A 14014-nucleotide genomic window follows, 5' to 3' on the forward strand; every position below is an offset into this window, starting at 1 on the left:
GATCGTTTGGATTCAATGGAACCGGCGGAATTTAAATTCGAGATCTCCTTGACTCGAAACTTGAAAAATCACAACTAAACTAACTTAGGCTTTCAAAATACCAAAACGAGCTCGGGACTTTCAAAAATTACAACGAAGCCCTTTCTAGCATTAGAATCACCTCTAGAAACCATTGGAATCATCATAAGTTCAATCCGAGCACCCAGACCCCAAATGTTGACCAAAGTCAAATTTGGATCAAACTTTAACTCAATTTCCAACTTCGGACCTAAATTCCACATTTCAACTCCAAATCTAATTCCGACAACTTTTCCAAACCAATTTCCACATTTTAGAATTGATGGAATCGATTAAATTTTATTTCGAAACTCCAAATGACTCCTAAACTCAAAATTTGACAACTTAAGCCTTTAAATACATTTTTCTAGCAAAATCTCAACTTTTCGCAAGATTTGTTTTCCAAAAACCAACATTCAAACCCAATTTAAAATGACTCAGGGCAACTGATGTGAGGGGTAAAACAATAATTTTGTTGAAAATGACCTTCAGGGTCATTATAAGGAATAAGTTTTCATTCAAAGGACACTGGAAAATTTGAAAAATCGGAGAAGGTAAATATTGTGGAAAGTTCTTCACAAGGGTTGGTTGCTATGATTTCTGTTAAAGAGTTGAATATGGTTGTTACAACCACAAAGAATCAGGACTGATGGTTGGATTTTGGTGCAACAATTCACGTCTGTCATGAAGGGAATATGTTCAAGACTTATTCAGAAGTGAAAGATTTTGAAAAGGTATTAATAGGCAACCATGTTGCAGCAGAATTTTCAGGAAAAGGAAGAATTGTAATCAATTTCACATCTGGATAGAAGCTGACTCTTTTGAATGTGTTCCATGTTCCAAAAATAATGAAGAACTTAGTTTCTACTAGTTTACTTTCTAAAAGAGGTTTTAAGATTGTAATTAAGTGTGATCATGTAATTGTGTCAAAGAGTGGTCTGTTTGTAGGAAACAGATATCACTATGATGTCATGTTTAAGTTAAGTATTAATGCAATAAATGATGCTTCTGCTTATATCATTGTGTCTGATTCTTGTTTATGGCATGTTAGATTAGGACATTTAATTTTTGGTTCTTTAAATTATATGTCCAAGAAATGTTATATTAATTGTAAATATGAACATGGAGGAAAGTGTGAAATATGTATACAAGCAAAATGACAAAAAATCATTTTCGTAAAGTTGAAAGATTTACAAAAATGTTACGTTTAGTGCATTTGACTTATGTGAATTAAATGGAGAATTAACTAGAGGAGACAAGAATACTTCATTACTTTTATAAATGATTACTCTAGATTTATACATGTTTATCTCCTTAGAACAAAAGATGAAGCCTTTCAAAAGTTTAAGGAATACAAGTCAGTTGTGGAAAATCAAAATAATAAGAAAATAAAAGCTTTTCGAAGTGATAGAAGAGGAGAATACTTTTTTAGTGAGTCTAATAAGTTCTGTGAATATCAATGTATTATACATCAAACTAATGCTCCTTATACACCTCAACAAAATGAGTTGGCTGAAAGGAAAAATAGATCTTTAGTAGATATAGTTAATTCTATGTTATTGAATTCTCATTCACCACATAATTCGTGGGGTGAAGCTCTACAAGTTGTTGTCATATATTAAATAGAGTACGTTCAAAAAGTATGCATGTTTCACCTTATGAACTTTGGAATGGTAGAAAACCAAATGTAAGTTATTTTAAAGTGTGAGGGTATATATCTTTTTATAAGTTCCTGATCATCAGAGGACAAAATTAGATCCTAGAGGGATAAAAAGTATTTTTGTAGGATATGCACAACACTCAAAAGCATATAGATTACTTGATCTAGAATCTAATGTTATTGTAGAATCTGTTCATGTTTAGAAAATAAATTTCTAAATGAAATTGTTGATGAGAAGTTAACTAAAGCAAATCAAAATAGTCTTGATGAACAAACGATGTCACATTTTGAAACTATTTCTAGTAAACGAAAAAATGACAATACTTAGCTAGAGCCAAGAGGAAGTCAAAGAGTTAGGAAAGAAAAAATTCTTGACCATAATTTTATCTCTCCAGAATCTTTAACTTTTCTGGTGGAGGGAGATAAAACTAAAGCCTGTAATTAAATGCCTATTTTGCATAACATAGAAGAAGATCCTAGAACATTTCAAGAAGCTATGTCTTTAAGAGATATTGCTTTTTGAAAAGAGGCGATTAATGATGAAATGAATTCATTAATATTAAAAAATACTTGGACTTTAGTTGATTTGCCTCGTGGATCTAAACCTATAGGTAGTAAGTAGGTATTTAAGAGAAAATATAATACAGACAGTACTATACAAACCTTCAAAGCAAGATTAGTTGCAAAAGGTTTTACTCAAAAAGGAAGGGATGGATACATATACTCCGATAGCAAGAATGACATCCATTCGTGTACTTTTATCCTTGGCGTCTATTTATGATTTGTATGTACAACAAATGAATGTTAAAACTGCTTTCCTAAATGGAGATTTAAGTGAAGAAATCAATATAAACAACCTAAAAGTTTTGTTCTTCCTGCTAATGAACATAAAGTTTGTAAGCTAATAAAGTCTCTCTATGGCTTGAAACAAGCACCAAAATAATGGCATGAAAAGTTTGATGATGTGATATTGTCAAATGGGTTCGTACATAATAATGCTAATAAATGTATCTGCTCTAAATTCTCAAAAGATTATGGAGTTGTCATTTGTCTTTATGTAGATGACATGTCGATTTTTGGTACGCACATGCTTGGCATTTCTCATACTAAGAGGTATCTAACTTTAGTCTTTAAAATGAAAGATTTAAATGAAGTAAATATTATCTTAGGTATCAAAGTCAAAAGAAATAATAAGAGAGTAACTTTATCACAAGCCCACTATATTAATTAGATACTCAACCAGTTCAATCATCTGGGCATAGAGGAGCCTAAAACTCCATATGATTCAAGTATAAAGCTTACTGAAAATACTGAAAGAACATTGGCTCAATTAGAGTATGCAGGTGTAATTGACATCATAATGTATGCAATGCACTGTACTAGGCCTGATATAACATTTGTTGTTGATGAACTTTCAAGGTTTACAAGTAGTCCAAGTAATTTTCATTGCAAAGCTATAATTAGAGTACTTGGATGGTTAAAGAAAGCAAAATTTTTGGGCATTTGTTATAATTGTTTTTCTACCGTATTGGAAGAATATTCTGATGCGAGTTGGATCACAAGTATAAGTGATAATAAGGCTACTTCATGTTGGATATTCACTTTGGGGGATGGTTCCATTAGTTGGACATCCAAGAAACAAACTTATATTTTTCATCACACAATGAAATCTGAATTCATTGCATTATGAGTTGTTGGAAAGAAAGTGGAATGACTAAGAAACATGTTACTGGATATAAAGTTGTAGCCACAATCTATGCCAGCCATTTGGATATTCTGTGATAGTGAAACTACTATGTGCGTACATACGAAGGCGTTGGTCCATAGGTGCTCACTATAAAATATATAATGAAAAATCAAGACATATAAGCTTAAGGCATGCTTATATAAATGAGTTAGTTACCAGCGGGACTATAACTGTAATGTATGTGAGATCAAATAAGAATTTAGCTGGTCCACTTACAAAAGCATTAAATAGAGATATAGTACAACAAACTAGCGAAGGAATGGGGATGAAACTCTTACATTAAACACAAATAACGAAAACTCAAATTTGAGTTAGTATACACTCTAACAATATAAGTTCAATGGGTAATAACAAGTTATTTATGCCGTTTAAGCACGAAACTCCTCGTTTAAACTCTTGTTTCCAATGTACTGTGTACTGTTATGGGGGAAATTTAGAAGTTGTTAAATGCCTGTAATATTAGAGGCATAATAACAAACTTCAAAGTGCATGTTGTTACAAGAAAGAGGGTGGGTGAGTTAATTCTTAATGAAATTAGAAAATGTTTGTAGTAACATGGACATTGAGTCTAATTTCACCTATATGAATATTGAGGTGGTGCCACTTCATACAAAGACTTAAAGAGTTGGTCTTGTTAATAGTCACGAATTTGGATTAACACACAGTCATAAATGTGTTAAAGCATAATACTGAATTGTTTCGGTACTTAATGATATCATGTGTGTGATACTTTTGGTTTGACAAAAGGAGTTTTGGTTCAAATCTTAGGATACCAAAATCTTCATCAAGCTTTAAAATATTTACACTAATGGAAAGTTCAAATCTAGCAAAGATACTTTTCGACATGGGTGATATTATGAGACATATTGCAAACTAGTGGGGTATTATTATGTAGTTTGTAAAATGTGGGAATCCCACATCGGTGGATGAGGTCCAACTTTGTGCCTATTTAAAGCCAAGCCCACTTAGTCTAAATAATTGAGCAAGCATATATATATATATATATATATATATATATATATAAATGACTTGGACTTGGGGCTTGGGCGCGGGCCAGGTCGGATGTTTAATAAAATTAAGATTTTATTTCATAATTTATTTTAACCAATTTGTTTATTTAAAATTTGAATTAATATTTAAATTTTAATTAAACAGAAAGGTTGCATCTATTTAGAAAAGGAGAAACTCTTATGAAAGGTCTCCTTAACAGATTCTATAAATACGATGAATTCCCTATTGTAGCGTAATTCGATTGTATATATTGTTTTAGGCGTTGTTGTATCCTGATAGAGCATTGTTTGTAATTCCTCGAAGTAATACAAATAATAACTCTTGAAAGATAGTGATCTTTTACGCCTCAAAGCTTTAAAATTTCTCAGTATTTCTTCTAACACCAACAAGAAGACATTGGAAAGATGTAGTGTAGTAATTCGATCTGCATAAAGTTTCGTCTCAACTGAGCTATTTATTTATATGTGAAGGCATAACAATATTGTGACGTTTAATGAAGAAAACACTACTAACCACTTCTTCAAATCATGCAGAAATAATAGTTATTCATGGAGCAAGTCGGGAGTGTATTTGGTTGAGATCAATAACTTATCATATTCATGAAGTATGTGATTTTTCCTTGAAAAGAAATATTCTAATCCCCATACGAAGATAATACAACATATATAGCTCAATTGAAGAAGGATACATTAAAGGAGATTGAACAAAGTACAGTTTACCGATTTTTTTTCCATATACGATCTTCAACAAAATGGTGAGATAAAAGTTCAATAGATCCGTTCAAGTGATAATTATGTCGATTTATTCATTAAGGCATTGCCAACATCAACGTTTGAGAAGTTGAGATATAAAATTGGAATGCATCGTCTTCCAAATATCAAGTGAAGCTTTTATCGGGGGAGTGAAATATACGTTGTACTCTTTTTCTTAACCATTGTTCTGTCCCAGTTGGATTTTTCTTGGTAAGGTTTTTAATGAGACAACATTTAAAGCGTATTTATGAGATGTGTGTATTTTTTTCCTTCACTAGGCTTTTTTCCTCTAAATTTTTTCTAGTAATATTTTACCGAGACACATTATTTATGAACATCCAAGGGAGAGTGCTATAAATCATTGAACTAGTGTATTGTCAATTTAGTTTATCCATGAACCACTTACATTCATACATTTTGAATAACAATGTATCTATTTGTTTGAGCATTTAACATAGTGAAGAGATACTTGAATAAAAGAAAAACTTTCTCTTGCATCTACATATCTTATCTTCTTTTCTTTATAATTATATTATTCTGAGCTTAATTTTACAACACCCCTAATTAAATTTCTTGTATTAAATTGCTGATGCTATTATGTTATTTTGCCTGAGAGATTCAATTTATAAAAGTACAAAATTTTTCTTCCAAAAACTTTACCCAAAATATATATTTTTTTATATTTCTGTTTTGAAAAAAAAGAAAAGAATTAGGGTAAAGTGTTTTTGGCTAGAATCCGAATAATATCATTTACTCTGCAAGTGAGACAAAATGAATGAAGCCAAATGAGCTGACAAGAAGCCGAATCAGTTGAAAATGGTTATAAGAGATATGATAAGGTGATCAAGCTTTTCATTTGTATATAACTTCTAAGAGAGAATTGTTGTTCATTTTTCAAGTTTTTTCTTAATTTGTTGGTATGGCAGAAGCTGCACAAGTTATATCAATTTTCATATACCCACTCAAATCATGCCGTGGTATTTCAGTTTCTGAAGCACCCCTTTCTTCTACTGGTATGATTTACTTCAACTTGCATACAATTTTTATGTGGGTCTCCCATTATTACATCAATGAAAGCTGTACCTTTATAAAAAGGAAAAAAAAACCCCATTTTGAATTTGCTCTTGATTTCTTGCAACTCGCAGTGTATTGCTGTTTCTCGTATAATTTCACTGGATTTACTGAAACATCCTTTATGGTTGTACTAACTACTTGGTATACTTCCTGAGTTCTATTTTAGATGAAGTTGTTTGACTGGTCGGCGTAGTTAAGATAGATTAAATCAACTTTAAACATAAAATTCATCCTTTTAATTGAGTGGGGGTGAGTATGTCACATGTTTTTTCATTCTCTTTGTAAAAGACTGAAGTGTGCTGGAAAAACTGTGATGGGGGCGTTGTAACTTTTTGTTCAAGTTGGTACTCTTGGGGCTCGATTGGTACAAGGGACAAGGAATTACTGATTATGTGATTAATTTTAGGATGAGTTTATTCTATGTTTGGTTGGGATAAAATCATAGCATAACTTATCTTAGGATTAGTTATCCCGAGAGTGTAGTGTTATTTTTGTTTCACATTGAGGGTGAGTTAACAATCCGGGATTACTAATTATAGAATAATTAATTCTGGGATAACAAATTTTCCAACCAAACGAGCCTTTAGAGATTCTTAGACCTTTGGGATATGATGCCGGTGAATAATTACTCCTTCTGTCAATAATAAGTGGTGTTTTTACCTTTTCATTTTGGTCCAAAAAAGTGGTGTTTCATGTAATCAAGAAAGTATTAATTGTTCTTTTCCAAATTTACCCTTGTTTAGATAAGTGGGCTTCTACGTAATCAAGCAACCATATTAAATACATACTACTATTTAAGGATAAGTTAGCAAAACACTTCTTACATTCTAGGAGTGAGTACATTTCTTCAGGTGTGTGCCCAATCTAAAAGCTCCATTTAATATGCAACGGAGGGAGTAGAAGAGTTATTTGCTTTTCTATCTAGTTAGTCAACTGAATTCGAGAGCTGATTCCTAACCAATTGATTGCTTTGTGTTAGAATCAACTCTCTAGTTTCACCTTTTACAACGATAAATTTGGTGATAGGATGCTTATTGAGAGCATAAACACTCATCCAACTTGAACCCTCGGCAAAGATGATGACTTACTAGTACTAAACTTTAAATATCTCTTTTTTTGTTCTTCAAAATCAGCCCAAATTTGTAAAACCGCTTTGACGTGCTCAAAGTATGATAGGTTAGCTAGGTGATTGGTATAATTGTGGAAGTGTCTATTGGGTTTAAGCAAGGTGTGAATTGAGAATTGAGAAATGAGAAAATGAGAATTGAGAAATGTGGGGAACCAAATGAAGGAAAGATGAAAAGTCATTTCTCCCTCGTTAGTAGAAGAAAGGAAAAATTTTGTCCTTAGGAAACACTTCCTTTAGCTCTTAAAGGGTTAAATAGAGGATGACCCCTCGCACCGTCGTCGCTCCCTCGGCTTCGGCAAATGATGTAATTGATTGATTGATAATTTAGACAAAATTTATTTATCAATCTCATTAATTAATTTTCTTTTTCTTTAATATTAATTATTAATCACTTGAATTATTTATTAATTAATTCATGAATTAATTAAATCGTGGAATTAATTAACGGAATTAACTAATTAATTCGCGAAACAAAATTAATTTGAAATTCACGAATTTGGGAAGGACCTGTTTATTTATTTGAAATTCACAGAATTAATTTGAAATTCACGGATTTGGAAAGAAGTTGGAGGATGTGGACCATTTATTTATTGCATTGCCCTATAGAAGCAGTTACTCCGCAAACAGTTCCTTACCTCCACGAGGTAGGGGTATGGTCTTCTTATACGCTACTCTCCCTAGACCCTACTTGTGAGATTTCACTGGGTATGTTTTTTTTTTGATGACTGTGGTATCCGGGCCAGCTTTCGCGCACCTCGACTAATTCCACGGGATACCTGCCACCTCCCACCAGCAACAGGCACCAGGTAACTCTGTCTACCAGGGCTAGGACAAATGGGACATTGGGCATGTTGTTGTTGGTTGCCCTATAGCAACAGAAATTTGGAGTATATTTTTGAACGTCGCTTAAGTCAAATGGGTAATGCCTAAGTCCTTGAAGCAATCTTTTTGCAGTCTGTGGAGAAGGGGAATATCAATAGATGAATGGAAAATTTTAACACTATCTCTTTATGCATCATAAGTATTTTATGGAGAGAGGGATCAATCTATATAGTGAAGGATGTAGGAGATCTTTGCATGAGCTAAAGTATGACAACCGTCACTTATTTTCTCTTTGGTACAGGGAGTATTATTTTTCGAAACTGGCAACTTTGTATATTTCTCAGAACAGTAGATAGGTTGTACTAGACCATATTTACAACATGTACTTCAAATCCTACGATGTTTTCCTAAATTGAATCTAGAACATTAATAATGGAGATAGTATCATTTAGTATAATTGATTACACCAAAAACATAGTAGCAAAACACAATTAAGCTTGACCTTTTGCATACTATCCTCTATACTATCAAAATATCTAGAGTTCCTCTCCTTCCATATTGCCCACCATATGCTAGCAGGGACAATTCTCCATCTGTCGATGCTCTTAGCCTGTACTCCTGCTTCTTCCCAGATCTGGATTGCTTCAGTAATCTGGTCAGGCATAGTTCATGCTCTTCCCTTGAGATTTAGGAAGATCCTCCATAGCTGGCCAGTGACCTTGCAGTGAAGAAAGAGATGGTTAACTGTATCAGCAGTTCCCCACAAAAGAAACACCTAAAACATAATTATACCTTTCTCCTCGTTAGATTGTTTTGAGTCAGTACTGCTTCCTTGGCATACAACCAAACAAAACAAGCCACTTCGTGTGGAATTTTGGATATCCAGATACCTTTGCATGACTAGTAACTTGGAATCTGGCTGGGATGGCTCTACCAGTTGTATGCACGACTCACCTTGAAGAGACCCTTCTTATTACCTTTCCACTATAAGGTATTTTGATCCCCCTCCAGGCCATTGAACTAGCCTATGATGATGAAAAAATCTGCCACTCTTTGGATTTCTCGATCATTTAACTGTCTTCTAAAAATGATGGTCCATCCTTGAGGTGTCTAGTGATCTGCAATGGTCTTCTATTGATGAGACACTAATGAGCAGGGGGGGGATCTAGGGAGGCAGGGGGTTCACCCGAACCCCCTCGGTAAAAAATTGCACTCTATATATGGTAAATTTTTTGTATTTATGTATATATATTTAATTTGAACCTCCAGAACAAGCAACAAAGTGTAGTGCAGTGGGAGATCTCCTTTTAAATGAACCCTCACGTTCACGGTTCGAATCTAACTTTGAGTTTTTAGCTTCTCTTATTATTCCTTTTCATTTAATTTTGGCCTTCGGGAACAACCATTCACCCAGCCTAATTTTTCACATTTTTTTAAAAGTACTAAAATAATATTATTTTCACCCTCCAACTTTGCTTTTAAAATCAAACTCCCTCCTCAACTTTGAACAATAATCAAACTCCCCCCTTTATCCTAATTAAAATTTTACAATGCCTATTATATCTTTTCATTATCAATTTTTTTACTTCTTTAGAAATCATGATATTTTTATTTTTTTATTTAATGTAACAATTATTTCATAAAAGCATAAACATTATTTTTTGAACAAAAAAGTGAAAAATTCTAATAAAGTATATAAGTTAATGATGTTCTATAATGAAGTAAATTAGCATAATGAGAAAATTAATTTTATTAATAATAATCAAAACTCTAATATTTATTTATACAAGTGAAAATTGTAGGGAATAATAACTATACAAATATATTTCAATGTAAGAAATACAAATAAGTAATTTAATTAAGGACAAAATTTTAAAGATTGTATTATTTAGATTTTAAATTATTTTATATTATAATTTATGTACTACTCCATCAATGTCAATCAAAACTTGTTTATTTATGTTGAAAAGAATACCCACTGCTATTTATATTACTTGACTCTCATTCTAAAAATAGTTGTTTTAATTTACTTGTCCAATTTATGAAATTTAAGAAATTTTTAATATCTTTTTATTTCTACCCTTAGTATTAAATAACTGCATAAAGTAGTCATAGTCAAATTTAAGATTTTAAAATATTATTAATAATGTTAGTTTAGTAAAATACACTTCTAATTAATTTTTTAAGGGGTGTCATATATATCAAGAAGAGTCAAGTAATATGAAACGTGTGGAGTAAAATAGTGGAAAAAAGAAAAAATATACGTATACATACATATACACTCACTTAATGCATATTATATTGAAATAATGGTCATAAGAATAATATTAAATTTTTTGATAAATTCTTAAAAATATTATTCTGCTTATAATGTTAAAGAACTCAAAGAAAAAGTTATAAATATCTATATTAAAAAGTAAATTATATTTAATATAAAGAAATATTAAATAGATGTGATATAACAATGGTAAAATGGACAATGCATGGGATAAAGGGGGGAATTTGATTATTGTTTAAAGTTGAGGGGAGAGTTTGATTTTAGTGATATAGCAAGGGTAAAATGGACAATGCATGGGATAAAGGGGGAATTTGATTATTGTTTGAAGTTGAGGGGAGAGTTTGATTTTAAGAGCAAAGTTGGGGGCGAAAATGATTTTCACCCATATATTAAACCCAAAAAGATGGAAGGGTCCCAATCCCAAAGGTTGAATCACTTTTCATCTTTCCAAATCCCTAAATCACTTCTTTAGTTCTTCCCCAAAAACTCAAGAGTCAAATATCAAAATCATCTCCCATAATTTTATTATTGTTGATTTGTTTCATACTTGATACTTCATACTTACAATCCGGAACGAAAAAAATCAAAACTCATGCTTAAAAGGTAAAACCCTTTTCCCTTTTTCTTCTTCTTCCAAATTTCAAGAAATTAAAACTAAAAATTTTGTAGCAAAAGTTTTAAAAATAAATGGGTCTTTATTGTTTTTGTCTTCTCTCCATTTTCTTTAAAAGTTTATCTTTCTTGATTTAATTTTGGCTATCTAATTTCTTAGTTGTGAAACTTTTGAGATTGTTTTTTTCTATTTCTTTCCTTGGTAGTTGTAGCTAGATTTATGAACGATTTGAATTTTTAGAAAATTCAGAATAAAAACATTCTTAGCTTCATTAAAGATTCAAAATAAGAGGAACTAAATTGGAATCGATTATGTTTACTTATTGTTTAGTAAGTTGTAATTTTATGAACATCAAAACTTAATTTTTAAATCAGAATGATTTAGAAATTTGGACAAATATATTGCTTTTGATAATAAAGAGTGGTAATTCTAATTTCTAACAATAAGTATACTGTTGATTTTCTTGAGTCATTCATATAAATTTGACTAGTTCTCTAATAAGTATTCTGCCTAACTTTCTTAACTTTGTCAAGACTATCAGCGACTACTAATAGAAGAGTAAAGAAATGTTGGTGGTAACATCTATTGTAATTTGTAAAGAGTTGTCTCTAATGCATTTAACGCTTCAATTATCTTTTACAGATTCAAGAGTCAATGAAGTATTTTTTAAAGTATCAAATTCAAGTTCTATCACTCATAGCCAACTTAATCGGGAACGGGAAGAAAATGCTAATCAATTTGAAGAACCATCATATTCTTCTCAAGAATTTGTTTTGAGTTCTTTAAAGGCCGATCCAAATGAAAGAACTCAAATCTTGGAATTTCATCCAAATCATCGCGATGCAATTAGAAGAGCTTACAACAACAACAACCCAGTGAAATCCCACAACATGGGGTCTGGGGAGGGTAGAATGTACGCAGACCTTACTCCTACCAAGGTAGGACGGCTGTTTCCTGGAGACCCTCGGCTCAGTAAAAGCATAAATGCATAAAAAAGTTAGATAAGAATAGAAAATTAAAAGCTTTATGAGAAAAACAACAAACAAATAACGAATAGATAACAAATAAATACAAATAAATAAATACTAATAACAAATAACGATTAAATAAATAATGAAAGCGTCACAGGTAAAATTGAGTAATCAAAGCATAGAAAGTAATAAATAATAACAGAAATAACAGAAATCAGAGGTCAAAGCGCAAGAGATCGTAATGCACTACTACACCTATGAATAGAGAAGAATAACGAGACTATGAACTAGCCTTCTACCCTAATGTGGGTCCTCCACATCCTCCTATCTAAGGTCATGTCCTCCGTAAGCTGTAACTGCGCCATGTCCTGTCTAATCACCTCTCCCCAATACTTTTTCGGCCTACCCCTACCTCTTCTGTAACCATCCATGGCCAGCCTCTCACACCTCCGCACTGGGGCATCTGTGTCTCTCCTCTTCACATGTCCATACCATCTCAGTCGTATTTCCCGCATCTTGTCTTCCACCGAGGCCACTCCTACCTTGTCCCGAATAGCCTCATTTCTAATCTTGTCGCTCCTGGTGTGCCCACACATCCATCTCAGCATTCTCATCTCAGCAACTTTCATCTTTTGAATGTGAGAAGTCTTAACTGGCCAACACTCCGCCCCATACAGCATAGCCGGTCTAACCACCACTTTGTAGAACTTGCCCTTAAGTTTTGGTGGCACATTCTTGTCACATAGCACTCCGGAAGCGAGCCTCCATTTCATCCACCCTACCCTAATACGATGTGTGACATCATCGTCAATCTCTCCGCTGCCTTGCATGATAGACCCAAGATACTTGCAACTACTTCTCTTTTGGATGGCCTGAGCACCAAGCCTAACTTCAACGTCAACCTCCTGAGGTGTCTCACTGAACTTGCACTCTAAGTACTCTGTATTTGTCCTACTCAACTTAAACCCTTTAGACTCCAAGGTATGTCTCCAATCCTCCAGCTTAGTGTTAACTCCGCGGCGAGTCTCATCGATCAGGACTATGTCATCCGCGAAAAGCATACACCATGGCACCGCACCTTGAATTTGTCGCGTCAATCCATCTATCACCAAGGCAAATAAAAAAGGACTAAGAGCTGATCCTTGATGCAACCCCATCACCACTGGGAAGTGCTCTGAGTCCCCTCCTACTGTCCTTACCCTGGTTTTGGCTCCCTCGTACATGTCCTTGATCACCCTAATGTATGCCATAGGTACACCTTTAGCCTTCAAACATGTCCATAGTATTTCTCTTGGGACTTTATCATAAGCCTTTTCTAGGTCGATGAATACCATATGCAAGTCCCTCTTCCTCTCCCTATGCTGCTCCACCAGTCTCCTCATAAGATGGATGGCTTCTGTAGTTGAGCGTCCCGGCATAAATCCAAACTGGTTCTCTGAAATAGAAGAGCTTATCTTCAGAAAAACCCTTGTCAACCTCAATTAAGAGAGTTTCCTCAAACAAAGATTTCTGGAGATATGCGTCGTTTTAATCGTAAATGGTCTGATGAATTTCCTGATTGGTTAGAGTATAGTGTAAGTAAAGATGCAACCTATTGTTTGTGTTGTTATTTATTCAAGGAAAACAACAATACTCGAAAATACTTCACCTCCACCTTGAAAATACTAAACATAATCGATTCCAATTTAGTTCCTCTTATTTTGAATCTTTAACAAAGCTAAAAAAGTTTTTATTCTGAATTTTCTAAAAATTCAAATGGTTCATAAATCTAGTTACAACTACCAAGGAAAGAAATAGAAAATACAATCTCAAAAATTTCACAACTAAAAATGAAGATAAGCCAAAATTTAATCAAGAAAGGCAAACTTCTGAAGAAAATGGAGAGAAGACAAAAACAATA

At 33.0% G+C, this 14014-nt stretch overlaps 1 protein-coding gene across 3 annotated transcripts in view; it reads left to right on the forward strand.

Moving 5' to 3' along the window:
- The first annotated feature begins 6080 nt into the window (after nucleotides 1-6080).
- The window catches only part of LOC129887475 (uncharacterized), a 37087-nt gene continuing 29153 nt past the window's right edge, over nucleotides 6081-14014 (forward strand). For 2 of the 3 annotated variants that reach the window (XR_008766405.1, XR_008766404.1), the window contains exon 1: nucleotides 6081-6240. Coding sequence is in view for 1 of the 3 variants with exons in the window: in XM_055962585.1 (XP_055818560.1) it covers nucleotides 6147-6240 (94 nt within the window). In the remaining 2 variants the exon portion in view is untranslated. The remainder of the gene's footprint in view (nucleotides 6241-14014) is intronic. The other variant, XM_055962585.1, reaches the window with a different exon arrangement.

The sequence above is a fragment of the Solanum dulcamara genome, chromosome 4 (genome assembly GCF_947179165.1).
Source record: "Solanum dulcamara chromosome 4, daSolDulc1.2, whole genome shotgun sequence".
In the NCBI taxonomy this organism is placed as follows: Eukaryota; Viridiplantae; Streptophyta; class Magnoliopsida; order Solanales; family Solanaceae; genus Solanum; species Solanum dulcamara.